This window comes from Hemiscyllium ocellatum, chromosome 44, assembly GCF_020745735.1.
Source record: "Hemiscyllium ocellatum isolate sHemOce1 chromosome 44, sHemOce1.pat.X.cur, whole genome shotgun sequence".
Taxonomy (NCBI): domain Eukaryota; kingdom Metazoa; phylum Chordata; class Chondrichthyes; order Orectolobiformes; family Hemiscylliidae; genus Hemiscyllium; species Hemiscyllium ocellatum.
The window spans coordinates 6,233,962-6,253,406 of NC_083444.1; the positions used below are offsets into that span (position 1 = coordinate 6,233,962).

The window sequence follows — 19,445 nt, forward strand, 5'->3', positions numbered from 1 at the left end:
GCGGCACTCCCTCAGCACTGACCCTTCGACAGTGCCCACTCCCTCAGCACTGACCCTCCGACAGTGCGGCACTCCCTCAGCACTGACCCTCCGACAGTGCCCACTCCCTCAGCACTGACCCTCCGACAGTGTCCACTCCCTCAGCACTGACCCTCCGACAGTGCCCACTCCCTCAGCACTGACCCTCCGACAGTGCGGCACTCCCTCAGCACTGACCCTCTGACAGTGCGGCACTCCCTCAGCACTGACCCTCTGACAATGCGGCACTCCCTCAGCACTGACCCTCCGACAGTGCTCACTCCCTCAGCACTGACCCTCTGACAGTACCCACTCCCTCAGCACTGACCTTCCGACAGTGCGGCACTCCCTCAGCACTGACCCTCTGACAGTGCGGCACTCCCTCAGCACTGACCCTTCGACAGTGCCCACTCCCTCAGCACTGACCCTCCAGCAGTGCCCACTCACTCAGCACTGACCCTCCGACAGTGCGGCACTCCCTCAGTACTGACCCTCCCACAGTGCCCGCTCCCTCAGCACTGACCCTCCGACAGTGCCCTCTCCCTCAGCACTGACCCTCCGACAGTGCGGCACTCCCTCAGCACTGACCCTATGACAGTGCGGCACTGCCTCAGCACTGACCCTCCGACAGTGCCCACTCCCTCAGCACTGACCCTTCGACAGTGCCCACTCCCTCAACACTGACCCTTCGACAGTGCCCACTCCCTCAGCACTGACCCTCCGATAGTGCCCACTCACTCAGCACTGACCCTCCGACAGTGCCCACTCCCTCAGCACTGACCCTCCGACAGTGCGGCACTCCCTCAGCACTGACCCTCCGACAGTGCCCACTCCCTCAGCACTGACCCTCCGACAGTGTCCACTCCCTCAGCACTGACCCTCCGACAGTGCCCACTCCCTCAGCACTGACCCTCCGACAGTGCCCACTCCCTCAGTACTGACCCTCTGACAGTGCCCACTCCCTCAGTACTGACCCTCTGACAGTGCCCGCTCCATCAGCACTGACCCTCCGACAGTGCCCACTCCCTCAGCACTGACCCTCCGACAGTGCCCACTCCCTCAGCACTGACCCTCCGACAGTATCCACTCCCTCAGCACTGACCCTCCGACAGTGCCCACCCCCTCAGCACTGACCCTTCGACAGTGCCCGCTCCCTCAGCACTGACCTTCCGACAGTGCCCACTCCCTCAGCACTGACCCTATGACAGTGCGGCACTCCCTCAGCACTGACCCTCCGACAGTGCCCACTCCCTCAGCACTGACCCTTCGACAGTGCCCACTCCCTCAACACTGACCCTTCGACAGTGCCCACTCCCTCAGCACTGACCCTCCGATAGTGCCCACTCACTCAGCACTGACCCTCCGACAGTGCCCACTCCCTCAGCACTGACCCTCCGACAGTGCGGCACTCCCTCAGCACTGACCCTCCGACAGTGCCCACTCCCTCAGCACTGACCCTCCGACAGTGTCCACTCCCTCAGCACTGACCCTCCGACAGTGCCCACTCCCTCAGCACTGACCCTCCGACAGTGCCCACTCCCTCAGTACTGACCCTCTGACAGTGCCCACTCCCTCAGTACTGACCCTCTGACAGTGCCCGCTCCATCAGCACTGACCCTCCGACAGTGCCCACTCCCTCAGCACTGACCCTCCGACAGTGCCCACTCCCTCAGCACTGACCCTCCGACAGTATCCACTCCCTCAGCACTGACCCTCCGACAGTGCCCACCCCCTCAGCACTGACCCTTCGACAGTGCCCGCTCCCTCAGCACTGACCTTCCGACAGTGCCCACTCCCTCAGCACTGACCCTCTGACAATGCCCACTCCCTCAGCACTGACCCTTCGACAGTGCCCACTCCCTCAGCACTGACCCTCCAGCAGTGCCCACTCCCTCAGCACTGACCCTCCGACAGTACGGCACTCCCTCAGCACTGACCCTCCGCCAGTGGACTGTGAGGGAGTGGGAGAGTGAATGAGTGAGCGTATTGTTGCTAATAGAGTCATAGTGATGTACAGCACAGAAACAGACCCTTCGGCCCAACCTGTCCATGCCGACCACATATCCCAATCTTATTTATTATCATGGCTGGTGAGTGATCCCCGGACTCTCCTCGGCATTCCCACAGGTGGAGGAGAACCGGAAATACCGGATGCACGCTCTGCAGCAGCAAGCCACCGGGACGACCTACTCCAACTCTCGGAGCGTGTTTCTCCGGTCGGAGCTGAAGCAGGGACGATACGTGGTCATTCCCAGCACCTTCGACCCCGGCCAGTCCGGAAAATTCCTCCTCCGGCTTTTCACGGAGACAACCTCCAGGCTCAGGTGGGTTCGGAAGATCCCTGACCCTTGACCCGGCTTCCGAACCGTTCCCCCATCGCCAAGCCCCCTCACTCCCCCATCGCCAACCCCTCACTCCCCCATCGCCAACCCCCCACCCCCCATCGCCAAACCCCCACTCCCCCATCGCCAACCCCCCACTCCCCCATCGCCAACCCCCCACTCCCCCATCGCCAACCCCCTCACTCCCCCATCGCCAACCCCCCACTCCCCCATCGCCAACCCCCCACTCCCCCATCGCCAACCCCCTCACTCCCCCATCGCCAACCCTCCCACTCCCCCATCGCCAACCCTCCCACTCCCCCATCGCCAACCCCCCACTCCCCCATCGCCAACCCCCCACTCCCCCATCGCCAACCCCCCACTCCCCCATCGCCAACCCCTCACTCACCCATCGCCAACCCCCCACTCCCCCATCGCCAACCCCCCACTCCCCCATCCCAACCACTCACTCACCCATCGCCAACCCCCCATTCCCCCATCCCAACCCCTCACTCCCCCATCGCCAACTCCCCATTCCCCCATCCCAACCCCTCACTCCCCCATCGCCAACCCCTCACTCCCCCATCGCCAACCCCTCACTCCCCCATCGCCAACCCCCCATTCCCCCATCCCAACCCCTCACTCCCCCATCGCCAACCCCTCACTCCCCCATCGCCAACCCCTCACTCCCCCATCGCCAACCCCCATTCCCCCATCCCAACCCCCCACCCCCCATCGCCAACCCCCCACTCCCCCATCCCAACCCCTCACTCCCCCATCGCCAACCCCCCATTCCCCCATCCCAACCCCCCACCCCCCATCGCCAACCCCCACTCCCCCATCCCAACCCCTCACTCCCCCATCGCCAACCCCTCACTCCCCCATCGCCAACCCCCCATTCCCCCATCCCAACCCCTCACTCCCCCATCACCAACCCCTCACTCCCCCATCGCCAACCCCCCATTCCCCCATCCCAACCCCCCACTCCCCCATCCCAACCCCTCACTCCCCCATCGCCAACCCCTCTCTTGATCAAACACTATTGGTTAATAAGTGTCTCTGTTTCTCTCCCCGTCTACACACACTCTCACTGTCACACTCACTCACACTCACTGTCACACTCACTCACACTCACTGTCACACTCACACGCACACTCACACTGACAGGGAGTTGACTCTGGACCAACCGAAGCCCTCGTTCTGGAGCTGTTGCCTTGGTTACCCGAAGCGTGTGACCTCCGTCCACGTGCACAGCGCCGCAGGGTTACGCCTTCCAGACTCTCCCAGCCGTAAGATCCCGGGAATGGGAACAGGAACGGGGGATGGTCTCCACCGGGAATGGGGAGTGGGTGTGTGTGAGGGGGGGTAGTGGGCCGTGTGGGGTGGGGAGTGTGGGCCGTGTGGGGGGGGGGAGAGTGTGGGCCTTGTGGGGGTGGGGGGGGAGTGTGGGGGAGAGTGTGGGCCGTGTGGGGGTGGGGGGGGGAATGTGGGCCGTGTGGGGGTGGGGGGGGGGAGTGTGGGGGGGGAGTGTGGGCCGTGTGGGGGTGGGGGGGGAATGTGGGCCGTGTGGGGGTGGGGTGGGGAATGTGGGCCGTGTGGGGGTGGGGTGGGGAGTGTGGGCCGTGTGGGGGTGGGGGGGGAGTGTGGGCCGTGTGGGGGTGGGGTGGGGAGTGTGGGCCGTGTGGGGGTGGGAGCAGTGGGGGCCGTGTGGGGGTATGGGGGAGAGTGTGGGCCGTGTGGGGGTGGGGGGGGGAATGTGGGCCCTGTGGGGGTGGGGTGGGGAATGTGGGCCGTGTGGGGGTGGGGTGGGGAATGTGGGCCGTGTGGGGGTGGGGTGGGGAATGTGGGCCCTGTGGGGGTGGGGTGGGGAGTGTGGGCCGTGTGGGGGTGGGGGGGAGTGTGGGCCGTGTGGGGGTTGGGGGGGAGTGTGGGCCGTGTGGGGGTGGGGGGGGGAATGTGGGCCGTGTGGGGGTGGGGGGGAGTGTGGGCCGTGTGGGGGTGGGGTGGGGAGTGTGGGCCGTGTGGGGGTGGGGGGGGAGTGTGGGCCGTGTGGGGGTGGGGGGGAGAGTGTGGGCCGTGTGGGGGTGGGGGGTGAGTGTGGGCCGTGTGGGGAAGGGGGAGGGGGAGTGTGGGCCGTGTGGGGAAGGGGGAGGGGGAGTGTGGGCCGTGTGGGGGGTGGGGGAGGGGGAGTGTGGGCCGTGTGGGGGTGGGGGAGGGGGAGTGTGGGCCGTGTGAGGGTGGGGGGGAGTGTGGGCCGTGTGGGGGTGGGGTGGGGAGTGTGGGCTGTGTGGGGGTGGGGGGGGAGTGTGGGCCGTGTGGGGGTGGGGTGGGGAGTGTGGGCCGTGTGAGGGTGGGGGGGAGTGTGGGCCGTGTGGGGGTGGGGTGGAGAGTGTGGGCCGTGTGGGGGTGGGGGGGGAGTGTGGGCCGTGTGGGGGTGGGTGGAGAGTGTGGGCCCTGTGGGGGTGGGGTGGAGAGTGTGGGCCGTGTGGGGGAGGGGGTGTGTGTGGGGAGTGTTGGGTGTTGGTGGGTTAGGTGTGACGGTGGGGTGATGGTGAAGTGTGAGGAGGGGGAGTATCCCGTGTACGTGAGGGTCTTCACTGGGTGTGGTGCCCGCTCTGTTTCTCTGTTCCCCCCCTCCCCCATGCCCAGTGCCGGATGCCTACGCGGTGATCCAGAGTGAGGGGGTAAGTGTCAAGTCAAAGGTCCATGAGGCGGAATCGAACCCGGACTTCGACCTGAAAGGACTGTTCTACCGGAAACACGAGAAGAAACCAATCAAAATCCAGGTAGGTGACTGTGGGCACTGGGCACTGTCTCTCACTGGGGAACAGTGTCTGTGTGCACTGGGCACTGTCTCTCACTGGGGTACAGTGTCTGTGTGCACTGGGCACTGTCTCTCACTGGGGTACAGTGTCTGTGTGCACTGGGCACTGTCTCTCACTGGGGTACAGTGTGGGCACTGGGCACTGTCTCTCACTGGGGTACAGTGTCTGGGCACTGGGCACTGTCTCTCACTGGGGTACAGTGTGGGCACTGGGCACTGTCTCTCACTGGGGAACAGTGTCTGGGCACTGGGCACTGTCTCTCACTGGGGAACAGTGTCTGGGCACTGGGCACTGTCTCTCACTGGGGAACAGTGTCTGGGCACTGGGCACTGTCTCTCACTGGGGTACAGTGTGGGCACTGTGCACTGCCTCTCACTAGGGTACAGTGTCTGTGTGCACTGGGCACTGTCTCTCACTGGGGAACAGTGTCTGTGGGCACTGGGCACTGTCTCTCACTGGGGTACAGTGTGGGCAATGGGCACTGTCTCTCACTGGGGTACAGTGTGGGCACTGTGCACTGTCTCTCACTGGGGTACAGTGTGGGCACTGTGCACTGTCTCTCACTGGGGTACAGTGTGGGCACTGTGCACTGTCTCTCACTGGGGTACAGTGTCTGGGCACTGGGCACTGTCTCTCACTGGGGTACAGTGTGGGCACTGTGCACTGTCTCTCACTGGGGTACAGTGTGGGCACTGTGCACTGTCTCTCACTGGGGTACAGTGTGGGCACTGGGCACTGTCTCTCACTGGGGAACAGTGTGGGCACTGTGCACTGTGTCTCACTGGGGTACAGTGTGGGCACTGTGCACTGTCTCTCACTGGGGTACAGTGTGGGCACTGTGCACTGTCTCTCACTGGGGTACAGTGTGGGCACTGGGGACTGTCTCTCACTGGGGTACAGTGTCTGTGTGCACTGGGCACTGTCTCTCACTGGGGTACAGTGTGGGCAATGGGCACTGTCTCTCAATGGGGAAGAGTGTCTGTGGGCAATGGGCACTGTCTCTCACTGGGGAACAGTGTGGGCACTGTGCGCTTTCTCTCACTGGGGTACAGTGTGGGCACTGTGCACTGTGTCTCACTGGGGTACAGTGTGGGCACTGTGCACTGTCTCTCACTGGGGAACAGTGTCTGTGTGCACTGGGTACTGTCTCTCACTGGGGAACAGTGTCTGTGTGCACTGGGTACTGTCTCTCACTGGGGTACATGTCTGGGCACTGTGCACTGTCTCTAACTCGGGTACTGTGTGGGCACTGTGCGCTGTCTCTCACTGGGGAACAGTGTGGGCACTGGGCACTGTCTCTCACTGGGGTGCAGTGTTTGTGGGCACTGGGCACTGTCTCTCACTGGGGAACAGTGTCTATGGGCACTGCGCACTGTCTCTCACTGGGGTACAGTGTGGGCACTGGGCACTGTCTCTCACTGGGGAAGAGTGTCTGTGGGCACTGGGCACGGTCTCTCACTGGGGAACAGTGTCTGTGGGCACTGGGCACTGTCACTGGGGTACAGTGTGGGCACTGTCTCTCACTGGGGTACAGTGTCTGTGTGCACTGGGCACTGTCTCTCACTGAGGTACAGTGTCTGTGTGCACCGGGCACTGTCTCTCACTGGGGGTACAGTGTCTGTGTGAACTGGGCACCGTCTCTCACTGGGGTACAGTGTGGGCACTGGGCACTGTCTCTCACTGGGGTACAGTGTGTGCACTAGGCACTGTCTCTCACTGGGGTACAGTGTCTGTGGGCACTGGGCACTGTCTCTCACTGGGGTACAGTGTCTGTGGGCACTGGGCACTGTCTCTCACTGGGGAATAGTGTCTGGGCACTGGGCACTGTCTCTCACTGGGGTACAGTGTGGGCACTGGGCACTGTCTCTCACTGGGGTACAGTGTGGGCACCGGGCACTGTCTCTAACTGGGGAACAGTGTCTGGGCACTGGGCACTGTCTCTAACTGGGGAACAGTGTCTGGGCACTGGGCACTGTCTCTCACTGGGGTACAGTGTCTGGGCACTGGGCACTGTCTCTCACTGGGGTACAGTGTGGGCACTGTGCACTGTCTCTCACTGGGGTACAGTGTGGGCACTGTGCACTGCCTCTCACTGGGGTACAGTGTCTGTGTGCACTGGGCACTGTCTCTCACTGGGGAACAGTGTCTGTGGGCACTGGGCACTGTCTCTCACTGGGGTACAGTGTGGGCACTGTGCACTGTCTCTCACTGGGGTACAGTGTGGGCACTGGGCACTGTCTCTCACTGGGGTACATGTCTGGGCACTGTGCACTGTCTCTAACTCGGGTACTGTGTGGGCACTGTGCGCTGTCTCTCACTGGGGAACAGTGTGGGCACTGGGCACTGTCTCTCACTGGGGTACAGTGTCTGGGCACTGGGCACTGTCTCTCACTGGGGTACAGTGTGGGCACTGGGCACTGTCTCTCACTGGGGAACAGTGTCTGTGGGCACTGGGCACTGTCTCTCACTGGGGTACAGTGTGGGCACTGTGCACTGTCTCTCACTGGGGTACAGTGTGGACACTGGGCACTGTCTCTCACTGGGGTACAGTGTCTGTGGGCACTGGGCACTGTCTCTCACTGGGGTACAGAGTGGGCACTGGGCACTGTCTCTCACTGGGGAACAGTGTCTGGGCACTGGGCACTGTCTCTCACTGGGGAACAGTGTCTGGGCACTGGGCACTGTCTCTCACTGGGGAAGAGTGTCTGTGGGCACTGGGCACTGTCTCTCACTGGGGAACAGTGTGGGCACTGTGCGCTGTCTCTCACTGGGGTACAGTGTGGGCACTGTGCACTGTGTCTCACTGGGGTACAGTGTGGGCACTGTGCACTGTCTCTCACTGAGGTACAGTGTCTGTGTGCACCGGGCACTGTCTCTCACTGGGGGTACAGTGTCTGTGTGAACTGGGCACCGTCTCTCACTGGGGTACAGTGTGGGCACTGGGCACTGTCTCTCACTGGGGTACAGTGTGTGCACTAGGCACTGTCTCTCACTGGGGTACAGTGTCTGTGGGCACTGGGCACTGTCTCTCACTGGGGTACAGTGTCTGTGGGCACTGGGCACTGTCTCTCACTGGGGAATAGTGTCTGGGCACTGGGCACTGTCTCTCACTGGGGTACAGTGTGGGCACTGGGCACTGTCTCACTGGGGTACAGTGTGGGCACCGGGCACTGTCTCTAACTGGGGAACAGTGTCTGGGCACTGGGCACTGTCTCTACCTGGGGAACAGTGTCTGGGCACTGGGCACTGTCTCTCACTGGGGTACAGTGTCTGGGCACTGGGCACTGTCTCTCACTGGGGTACAGTGTGGGCACTGTGCACTGTCTCTCACTGGGGTACAGTGTGGGCACTGTGCACTGCCTCTCACTGGGGTACAGTGTCTGTGTGCACTGGGCACTGTCTCTCACTGGGGAACAGTGTCTGTGGGCACTGGGCACTGTCTCTCACTGGGGTACAGTGTGGGCACTGTGCACTGTCTCTCACTGGGGTACAGTGTGGGCACTGGGCACTGTCTCTCACTGGTGTACAGTGTGGGCACTGGGCACTGTCTCTCACTGGGGTACAGTGTGGGCACTGTGCACTGTCTCTCACTGGGGTACAGTGTCTGGGCACTGGGCACTGTCTCTCACAGGGGTACAGTGTGGGCACTGGGCACTGTCTCTCACTGGGGTACAGTGTGGGCACTGTGCACTACCTCTCACTGGGGTACAGTGTCTGTGGGCACTGGGCACTGTCTCTCACTGGGGAACAGTGTCTGTGGGCACTGGGCACTGTCTCTCACTGGGGTACAGTGTGGGCACTGTGCACTGTCTCTCACTGGGGTACAGTGTGGACACTGGGCACTGTCTCTCACTGGGGTACAGTGTCTGTGTGCACTGGGCACTGTCTCTCACTGGGGTACAGTGTGGGCACTGGGCACTGTCTCTCACTGGGGTACAGTGTCTGGGCACTGGGCACTGTCTCTCACTGGGGTACAGTGTGGGCACTGGGCACTGTCTCTCACTGGGGTACAGTGTCTGGGCACTGGGCACTGTCTCTCACTGGGGTACAGTGTGGGCACTGGGCACTGTCTCTCACTGGGGAACAGTGTCTGTGGGCACTGGGCACTGTCTCTCACTGGGGTACAGTGTGGGCACTGTGCACTGTCTCTCACTGGGGTACAGTGTGGACACTGGGCACTGTCTCTCACTGGGGTACAGTGTCTGTGGGCACTGGGCACTGTCTCTCACTGGGGTACAGAGTGGGCACTGGGCACTGTCTCTCACTGGGGAACAGTGTCTGGGCACTGGGCACTGTCTCTCACTGGGGAACAGTGTCTGGGCACTGGGCACTGTCTCTCACTGGGGAAGAGTGTCTGTGGGCACTGGGCACTGTCTCTCACTGGGGAACAGTGTGGGCACTGTGCGCTGTCTCTCACTGGGGTACAGTGTGGGCACTGTGCACTGTGTCTCACTGGGGTACAGTGTGGGCACTGTGCACTGTCTCTCACTGAGGTACAGTGTCTGTGTGCACCGGGCACTGTCTCTCACTGGGGGTACAGTGTCTGTGTGAACTGGGCACCGTCTCTCACTGGGGTACAGTGTGGGCACTGGGCACTGTCTCTCACTGGGGTACAGTGTGTGCACTAGGCACTGTCTCTCACTGGGGTACAGTGTCTGTGGGCACTGGGCACTGTCTCTCACTGGGGTACAGTGTCTGTGGGCACTGGGCACTGTCTCTCACTGGGGAATAGTGTCTGGGCACTGGGCACTGTCTCTCACTGGGGTACAGTGTGGGCACTGGGCACTGTCTCACTGGGGTACAGTGTGGGCACCGGGCACTGTCTCTAACTGGGGAACAGTGTCTGGGCACTGGGCACTGTCTCTACCTGGGGAACAGTGTCTGGGCACTGGGCACTGTCTCTCACTGGGGTACAGTGTCTGGGCACTGGGCACTGTCTCTCACTGGGGTACAGTGTGGGCACTGTGCACTGTCTCTCACTGGGGTACAGTGTGGGCACTGTGCACTGCCTCTCACTGGGGTACAGTGTCTGTGTGCACTGGGCACTGTCTCTCACTGGGGAACAGTGTCTGTGGGCACTGGGCACTGTCTCTCACTGGGGTACAGTGTGGGCACTGTGCACTGTCTCTCACTGGGGTACAGTGTGGGCACTGGGCACTGTCTCTCACTGGTGTACAGTGTGGGCACTGGGCACTGTCTCTCACTGGGGTACAGTGTGGGCACTGTGCACTGTCTCTCACTGGGGTACAGTGTCTGGGCACTGGGCACTGTCTCTCACAGGGGTACAGTGTGGGCACTGGGCACTGTCTCTCACTGGGGTACAGTGTGGGCACTGTGCACTACCTCTCACTGGGGTACAGTGTCTGTGGGCACTGGGCACTGTCTCTCACTGGGGAACAGTGTCTGTGGGCACTGGGCACTGTCTCTCACTGGGGTACAGTGTGGGCACTGTGCACTGTCTCTCACTGGGGTACAGTGTGGACACTGGGCACTGTCTCTCACTGGGGTACAGTGTCTGTGTGCACTGGGCACTGTCTCTCACTGGGGTACAGTGTGGGCACTGGGCACTGTCTCTCACTGGGGTACAGTGTCTGGGCACTGGGCACTGTCTCTCACTGGGGTACAGTGTGGGCACTGGGCACTGTCTCTCACTGGGGTACAGTGTGGGCACTGTGCACTACCTCTCACTGGGGTACAGTGTCTGTGGGCACTGGGCACTGTCTCTCACTGGGGAACAGTGTCTGTGGGCACTGGGCACTGTCTCTCACTGGGGTACAGTGTGGGCACTGTGCACTGTCTCTCACTGGGGTACAGTGTGGACACTGGGCACTGTCTCTCACTGGGGTACAGTGTCTGTGTGCACTGGGCACTGTCTCTCACTGGGGTACAGAGTGGGCACTGGGCACTGTCTCTCACTGGGGAACAGTGTCTGGGCACTGGGCACTGTCTCTCACTGGGGAACAGTGTCTGGGCACTGGGCACTGTCTCTCACTGGGGAAGAGTGTCTGTGGGCACTGGGCACTGTCTCTCACTGGGGAACAGTGTGGGCACTGTGCGCTGTCTCTCACTGGGGTACAGTGTGGGCACTGTGCACTGTGTCTCACTGGGGTACAGTGTGGGCACTGTGCACTGTCTCTCACTGGGGTACAGTGTGGGCACTGGGCACTGTCTCTCACTGGGGAACAGTGTCTGTGTGCACTGGGCACGGTCTCTCACTGGGGAACAGTGTCTGTGGGCACTGGGCACTGTCTCTCACTGGGGTACAGTGTCTGGGCACTGGGCACTGTCTCTCACTGGGGTACAGTGTCTGTGTGCACTGGGCACTGTCTCTCACTGAGGTACAGTGTCTGTGTGCACCGGGCACTGTCTCTCACTGGGGGTACAGTGTCTGTGTGAACTGGGCACTGTCTCTCACTGGGGAACAGTGTCTGTGGGCACTGGGCACTGTCTCTCACTGGGGTACAGTGTGGGCACTGGGCACTGTCTCTCACTGGGGTACAGTGTGTGCACTGGGCACTGTCTCTCACTGGGGTACAGTGTCTGTGGGCACTGGGCACTGTCTCTCACTGGGGAACAGTGTGTGCACTGGGCACTGTCTCTCACTGGGGTACAGTGTGTGCACTGGGCACTGTCTCTCACTGGGGTACAGTGTCTGTGGACAATGGGCACTGTCTCTCACTGGGGAAGAGTGTCTGTGGGCACTGTGCACTGTCTCTCACTGGGGTACAGTGTCTGTGTGAACTGGGCACTGTCTCTCAATGGGGTACAGTGTGTGCACTGGGCACTGTCTCTCACTGGGGTACAGTGTGGGCACTGTGCACTGTCTCTCACTGGGGTACAGTGTGGGCACTGGGCACTGTCTCTCACTGGGGAAGAGTGTCTGTGTGCACTGGGCACGGTCTCTCACTGGGGTACAGTGTCTGTGTGAACTGGGCACTGTCTCTCAATGGGGTACAGTGTGTGCACTGGGCACTGTCTCTCACTGGGGTACAGTGTGTGTACTGGGCACTGTCTCTCACTGGGGTACAGTGTCTGTGGGCACTGGGCACTGTCTCTCACTGGGGTACAGTGTCTGTGGGCACTGGGCACTGTCTCTCACTGGGGAACAGTGTGTGCACTGGGCACTGTCTCTCACTGGGGTACAGTGTCTGTGGGCACTGGGCACTGTCTCTCACTGGGGTACAGTGTCTGTGTGCACTGGGCGCTGTCTCTCACTGGGGAACAGTGTTGGCACCGGGCACTGTCTCTCACTGGGGTACAGTGCCTGTGTGCACTGGGCACTGTCTCTCACTGGGGTACAGTGTGGGCACTGGGCACTGTCTCTCACTGGGGTACAGTGTGGGCACTGGGCACTGTCTCTCACTGGGGTACAGTGTCTGTGTGCACTGGGCACTGTCTCTCACTGGGGTACAGTGTCTGGGCACTGGGCACTGTCTCTCACTGGGAAAAGTGTCTGTAGGCACCGGGCACTGTCTCTCACTGGGGAACAATGTGGGCACTGGGCACTGTCCCTCACTGGGGAACAGTGTTGGCACCGGGCACTGTCTCTCACTGGGGTACAGTGTCTGTGTGCACTGGGCACTGTCTCTCACTGGGGTACAGTGTCTGTGGGCACTGGGCACTGTCTCTCACTGGGGAACAGTGTCTGTAGGCACCGGGCACTGTCTCTCACTGGGGTACAGTGTTTGTGGGCACTGGGCACTGTCTCTCACTTGGGTATAGTGTCTGTGGGCACTGGGCACTGTCTCTCACTGGGGAACAGTGTCTGTGTGCACTGGGTACTGTCTCTCACTGGGGTACATGTCTGGGCACTGTGCACTGTCTCTAACTCGGGTACTGTGTGGGCACTGTGCGCTGTCTCTCACTGGGGAACAGTGTGGGCACTGGGCACTGTCTCTCACTGGGGTGCAGTGTTTGTGGGCACTGGGCACTGTCTCTCACTGGGGAACAGTGTCTATGGGCACTGCGCACTGTCTCTCACTGGGGTACAGTGTGGGCACTGGGCACTGTCTCTCACTGGGGAAGAGTGTCTGTGGGCACTGGGCACGGTCTCTCACTGGGGAACAGTGTCTGTGGGCACTGGGCACTGTCACTGGGGTACAGTGTGGGCACTGTCTCTCACTGGGGTACAGTGTCTGTGTGCACTGGGCACTGTCTCTCACTGAGGTACAGTGTCTGTGTGCACCGGGCACTGTCTCTCACTGGGGGTACAGTGTCTGTGTGAACTGGGCACCGTCTCTCACTGGGGTACAGTGTGGGCACTGGGCACTGTCTCTCACTGGGGTACAGTGTGTGCACTAGGCACTGTCTCTCACTGGGGTACAGTGTCTGTGGGCACTGGGCACTGTCTCTCACTGGGGTACAGTGTCTGTGGGCACTGGGCACTGTCTCTCACTGGGGAATAGTGTCTGGGCACTGGGCACTGTCTCTCACTGGGGTACAGTGTGGGCACTGGGCACTGTCTCTCACTGGGGTACAGTGTGGGCACCGGGCACTGTCTCTAACTGGGGAACAGTGTCTGGGCACTGGGCACTGTCTCTAACTGGGGAACAGTGTCTGGGCACTGGGCACTGTCTCTCACTGGGGTACAGTGTCTGGGCACTGGGCACTGTCTCTCACTGGGGTACAGTGTGGGCACTGTGCACTGTCTCTCACTGGGGTACAGTGTGGGCACTGTGCACTGCCTCTCACTGGGGTACAGTGTCTGTGTGCACTGGGCACTGTCTCTCACTGGGGAACAGTGTCTGTGGGCACTGGGCACTGTCTCTCACTGGGGTACAGTGTGGGCACTGTGCACTGTCTCTCACTGGGGTACAGTGTGGGCACTGGGCACTGTCTCTCACTGGGGTACATGTCTGGGCACTGTGCACTGTCTCTAACTCGGGTACTGTGTGGGCACTGTGCGCTGTCTCTCACTGGGGAACAGTGTGGGCACTGGGCACTGTCTCTCACTGGGGTGCAGTGTTTGTGGGCACTGGGCACTGTCTCTCACTGGGGAACAGTGTCTATGGGCACTGCGCACTGTCTCTCACTGGGGAACTGTGTCTGTAGGCACCGGGCACTGTTTCTCACTGGGGTACAGTGTCTGGGCACTGGGCACTGTCTCTCACTTGGGTATAGTGTCTGTGGGCACTGGGCACTGTCTCTCACTGGGGAACAGTGTCTGTGTGCACTGGGTACTGTCTCTCACTGGGGTACATGTCTGGGCACTGTGCACTGTCTCTAACTCGGGTACTGTGTGGGCACTGTGCGCTGTCTCTCACTGGGGAACAGTGTGGGCACTGGGCACTGTCTCTCACTGGGGTGCAGTGTTTGTGGGCACTGGGCACTGTCTCTCACTGGGGAACAGTGTCTATGGGCACTGCGCACTGTCTCTCACTGGGGTACAGTGTGGGCACTGGGCACTGTCTCTCACTGGGGAAGAGTGTCTGTGGGCACTGGGCACGGTCTCTCACTGGGGAACAGTGTCTGTGGGCACTGGGCACTGTCACTGGGGTACAGTGTGGGCACTGTCTCTCACTGGGGTACAGTGTCTGTGTGCACTGGGCACTGTCTCTCACTGAGGTACAGTGTGGGCACTGGGCACTGTCTCTCACTGGGGTACAGTGTGTGCACTAGGCACTGTCTCTCACTGGGGAACAGTGTCTGTGTGCACTGGGCACGGTCTCTCACTGGGGAACAGTGTCTGTGTGCACTGGGCACTGTCTCTCACTGGGGTACAGTGTGGGCACCAGGCACTGTGTCTCACTGGGGAACAGTGTCTGTGGGCACTGGGCACTGTCTCTCACTGGGGTACAGTGTGGGCACTGGGCACTGTCTCTCACTGGGGTACAGTGTGGGCACTGGGCACTGTCTCTCACTGGGGTACAGTGTGGACACTGGGCACTGTCTCTCACTGGGGTACAGTGTGGACACTGGGCACTGTCTCTCACTGGGGTACAGTGTGGACACTGGGCACTGTCTCTCACTGGGGTACAGTGTGGACACTGGGCACTGTCTCTCACTGGGGTACAGTGTGGACACTGGGCACTGTCTCTCACTGGGGTACAGTGTGGGCACTGGGCACTGTCTCTCACTGGGGTACAGTGTGGACACTGGGCACTGTCTCTCACTGAGTCACCAGTTTGAAGGCAGCAGTTTGAGATTAATGAGGCTCTGGAGTGTGTGCTGTTAAACCTTAACCTTCTCTCTCTCTCTCTCTCCCCCACCCCCCCCCCCCCCGCTCCACTCTCACTCTCCCTAATCCCCCTACTTCCCCTCCTCTCTCCCTCTCTCCCCCCACCCCCTGCTCCCCCTCTCTCTCCCCCCACCCCCCCCGTTCCCCCCTCTCTCCCCCACCCCTCCTCCCTCCCTCTCTCCCTCTCTCCACCATCCCCCTGCTCCCCCTCTCTCTCCCCCACCCCCTCCTCCCTCCCTCTCTCCCTCTCTCCACCATCTCCCTGCTCCCCCTCTCTCTCCCCTCTCTCTCCCCCCCCCCCCCCCCCGTTCCCCCCCTCTCTCCCCCACCCCTCCTCCCTCCCTCTCTCCCTCTCTCCACCATCCCCCTGCTCCCCCTCTCTCTCCCCCACCCCCTCCTCCCTCCCTCTCTCCCTCTCTCCACCATCTCCCTGCTCCCCCCCTCTCTCTCCCCTCTCTCTCCCCCACCCCCCCGTTCCCCCCCTCTCTCCCCCACCCCCTGCTCCCCCCCTCTCGCTCTCTCCACCATCCCCTGCTCTCCCCTCTCCCCCACCCCCTGCTCCCCCTCTCTCCCCTCTCTCTCCACCATCCCCCTGCTCCCCCTCTCTCTCCCCTCTCTCTCCCCCACCCCCTCTCTCTCCCTCTCTCTCTCCCCCACCCTCTCCCCTCTCTCTCCCCCACCCCGTCCCCCTCCCTCTCCCCTCTCTCTCCCCCCACCCCCTGCTCCCCTCTCTCTCCCCCACCCCCCCCGTTCCCCCCCCTCTCTCCCCCACCCCCTGCTCCCCCCCTCTCGCTCTCTCCACCATCCCCTGCTCCCCCCCCCTCTCCCCCACCCCCTGCTCCCCCTCTCTCTCCCTCTCTCCCCCCCCACCCCCGTTCCCCTCCCCCACCCCCAGGTCTGGTCTAGGCGGTTTCTCCGTGACCTCCTCCTGGGCGAGGTCACCGTTGCTGCTGACCAGAACGAGATGGCGTCCAGCTACGTCCTGCAGCTGCAGACGCGCTCGGACTGCTCGCCCCCGGCGGGCTCCCTGCTCGTCGAGATCTCCTCCAGCGACGACCTGACCGCCCTGTGACCGCGCAAGGCCCACTGCAGTCGATCAGCCCCTCTCCGTCCCCTGCTCCACCCCCTCCTGGAACCACCATCAGTGGGAGGCTAACATGGAGGCAAACTGAACTATCGATCTCGAGTGCCCCATTAAACCTTGTTTGGAATCTATACCTTCTTTATTCCCTCCCTGTCGCTGTGATCACCCCCACCCCAACTTATTGGGGTGTAAAAGTAGGGCCTTACCTTCCCCCCTTCCCCAATGCCCCTAACAGAGGGTCTCTATCCCCTTACCCCCCCAGTAGTGCGACCCCTTTATCATCTGTTTGTCTGCTCAGCAGGGCATTAGCCATGGAGTCAGACCAGGTACAGATGTCCCTCCTCAAAGGGCGTTGGTGAACCAGATGGGTTTCCAGTGACGACGTTTGCTCACTGAGGGAAATGTTATCCTGATTTTAAATTAATTAAACTTTTACGTTTCGCCAATGTCCGCAGTGAGGTTTGAACTCAGGATCTGAAAGCATGATAAAAGACGCTTAAAAGAGACCAGCAAATAAATGAAAGACCATATGGAAATTGTAAGAGCAAGGGTTGCAAAACCGTCTCGGGCAGACATAAGTCTGTTATTGGTGTACAAGTAGCTCTCTCGAGCACCCTGAAAAGAAATCACCATGGCTACTTACACCATAATTCGTAACATACACAGTTCCGAACACAAAAAAAACCCCAAACTTACAAGAAGTGATATAAAATACGTAAAATCTCTCCGCCTACATCGCACGTTGTTGAGATGTGCAGCGCGGTGTTGCATTTTGAAGACAGAGCAATAGAGAATTCGAGTCAATGGGAATCTTTCTGAGTTCAGGAAATTCTGCCTGACGACAGTCAACTGATTGGTTGAGCTGTGGAGGGTTTTTAAGAGAGAGGACATAGATAACTGAAGAGACTGCAGAAAGAGAGAGAGAAACCACACGCATCTCTCAGGGTCCGAAAGGTGGGAACAACCCGGAATGCTGACTGGAAGGAATGAGTAAGATAAAAGACGACGTTTACCTGATGGCCTGTCAGACTGAAGGGGGACCATCGCTCTGCAAACACTCGTGACTTTGCTGTTGCAGAGACTGATAGCAGGATGTGGAAACGAGCATCCTACCTCACGGTCTCCAGCTTTGGGCTTTGCACTTGTGTTAATCCTGTCTCGATTCTTTATCCACTTGTAGTGTCTGTGCCTGTCATTTGTCAGTCTTAGTTGTGATTGTGAGAGTGTGTGTGTGTGTGTGAGTGTGTGCGCGCGCGCGTATGCGCATGTGAATTTGAGAGTGTGTATGTGAGTGTGCACACATGAGAGTGAGTGTGCTTGTGTGAGTGTGTACGTGTGTGACAGTGTGTGCGTGTGTATTTGAGTGAGTGTGAGAAAGTGTGTGTGTGTGTATTTGAGTGTGAGTGTGAGAAAGTGTGTGTGTGTGTATTTGAGTGTGTGAATGTGAGAAAGAGTGTGTGTGTATTTGAGTGTGTGTGTGAGAGAATGAGAAAGAGTATGTGTGTGTGCATGTGAGAGTGTGTGTGTGTGCATTTGAGTGTGAGAAAGACTCAGTGTGTGTGCATGTGAAAGTGTGCTTGTATGAGTGTGTGTGTGTGTGTGTGTGTGTGTGAGAGTTTGGGGTTTTGAAGGGTTAGAGTTGAAGTTGCTTATTCTTCCTTTTTGTTGCTCCTGTTGGAGTTAAGTGTATTACAATCGAGTTACTATTGCCAAAGAAACCTAAGTGTGAATTGTTTGTGTGATTTTTTACTGTCCCCTGTACCGAGAGACAGTGAAAAGTATTGTTTTGGGAACCAATCAGACAGACCCTCCCTTCTGGGAGTACACCAGACTCGTCATGAAGATTGGGTTACATGGGATCCAGGGAGAGCGAGCTGATTGGATCCAGTAGACAATAGGTGCAGGAGTAGGCCATTCTGCCCTTCGAGCCTGCACCACCATTCAATATCATCATGGCTGATCATCCTTAATCAGTATCCTGTTCCTGCCTTATCTCCATAACCCTTGATTCCACAATCCTTGAGAGCTCTATCCAACTCTTTCTTAAACGAATCCAGAGACTGGGCCTCCACTGCCCTCTGGGGCAGAGAATTCCACACAGCCACCACTCTCTGGGTGAAGAAGGTTCTCCTCATCTCTGTCCTAAATGGTCTACCCCGTATTTTTAAGCTGTGTCCTCTGGTTCGGCACTCACTCATCAGCGGAAACGTGTTTCCTGCCTCCAGAGTGTCCAAACCTTTCATAATCTTATATGTCTCAATCAGATCCCCTCTCAGTCTTCTAAACTCAAGGGTATACAAGCCCAGTCGCTCCAGTCTTTCAGTGTAAGGTAGTCCCGCCATTTCAGGAATTGACCTCGTGAACCTACGCTGCACTCCCTCAATAGCCAGAATGTCTTTCCTCAAATTTGGAGACCAGAACTGCACACAGTACTCCAGGTGTGGTCTCACCAGGGCCCTGTACAGCTGCAGAAGAACCTCTTTGCTTCTATACTCAATCCCTCTTGTTATGAAGGCCAGCATGCTATTAGCCTTCTTCACTACCTGCTGTACCTGCATGCTTACCTTCATTGACTGGTGTACAAGAACACCCAGATCTCTCTGTACTACCCCTTTACCTAAATTGATTCCATTGAGGTAGTAATCTGCCTTCCTGTTCTTGCCACCAAAATGGATAACCGTACATTTATCCACGTTTTTAAGCTGGGGCTGGAGGGCAGGATGCAGAGGGTGGTGTTGGGAGGTTCTATCTCAGACTGGGAGCGTGTGAGCAGTGGTGTGCCACAGGGGCCGGCGCTGGCAGCTTTATTATTTCGATCAGTGATCTTGGTGTGGATGTAAAAGCATGAGGGATTGCAGCTGATGCAGGATTAGGAGGTATTGCTGATAGAGAGGGATGTTATCAGAAAGTACAGATCGGATGGAGATGTGGGCTGCGGATTGATGAATGCAATTCAACACAGGTCAGTGTGAGGCGTTCTAGGCTGCAAATTCAAACCGAGGTAGGAGTTATACAGGAAA

At 59.6% G+C, this 19,445-nt stretch overlaps 1 protein-coding gene across 2 annotated transcripts in view; it reads left to right on the forward strand.

Moving 5' to 3' along the window:
* The window catches only part of LOC132835135 (calpain-5-like), a 42,764-nt gene extending 24,621 nt beyond the window's left edge, over nucleotides 1–18,143 (forward strand). For both annotated transcript variants that reach the window (XM_060854455.1, XM_060854456.1), the window contains exons 10-13: nucleotides 2,146–2,342; nucleotides 3,507–3,628; nucleotides 4,989–5,125; nucleotides 16,237–18,143. In XM_060854455.1, the coding sequence (XP_060710438.1) occupies nucleotides 2,146–2,342; nucleotides 3,507–3,628; nucleotides 4,989–5,125; nucleotides 16,237–16,413 (633 nt within the window). In that variant the 3' untranslated portion in view covers nucleotides 16,414–18,143. The remainder of the gene's footprint in view (nucleotides 1–2,145; nucleotides 2,343–3,506; nucleotides 3,629–4,988; nucleotides 5,126–16,236) is intronic.
* The last annotated feature ends 1,302 nt before the right edge of the window (nucleotides 18,144–19,445 follow it).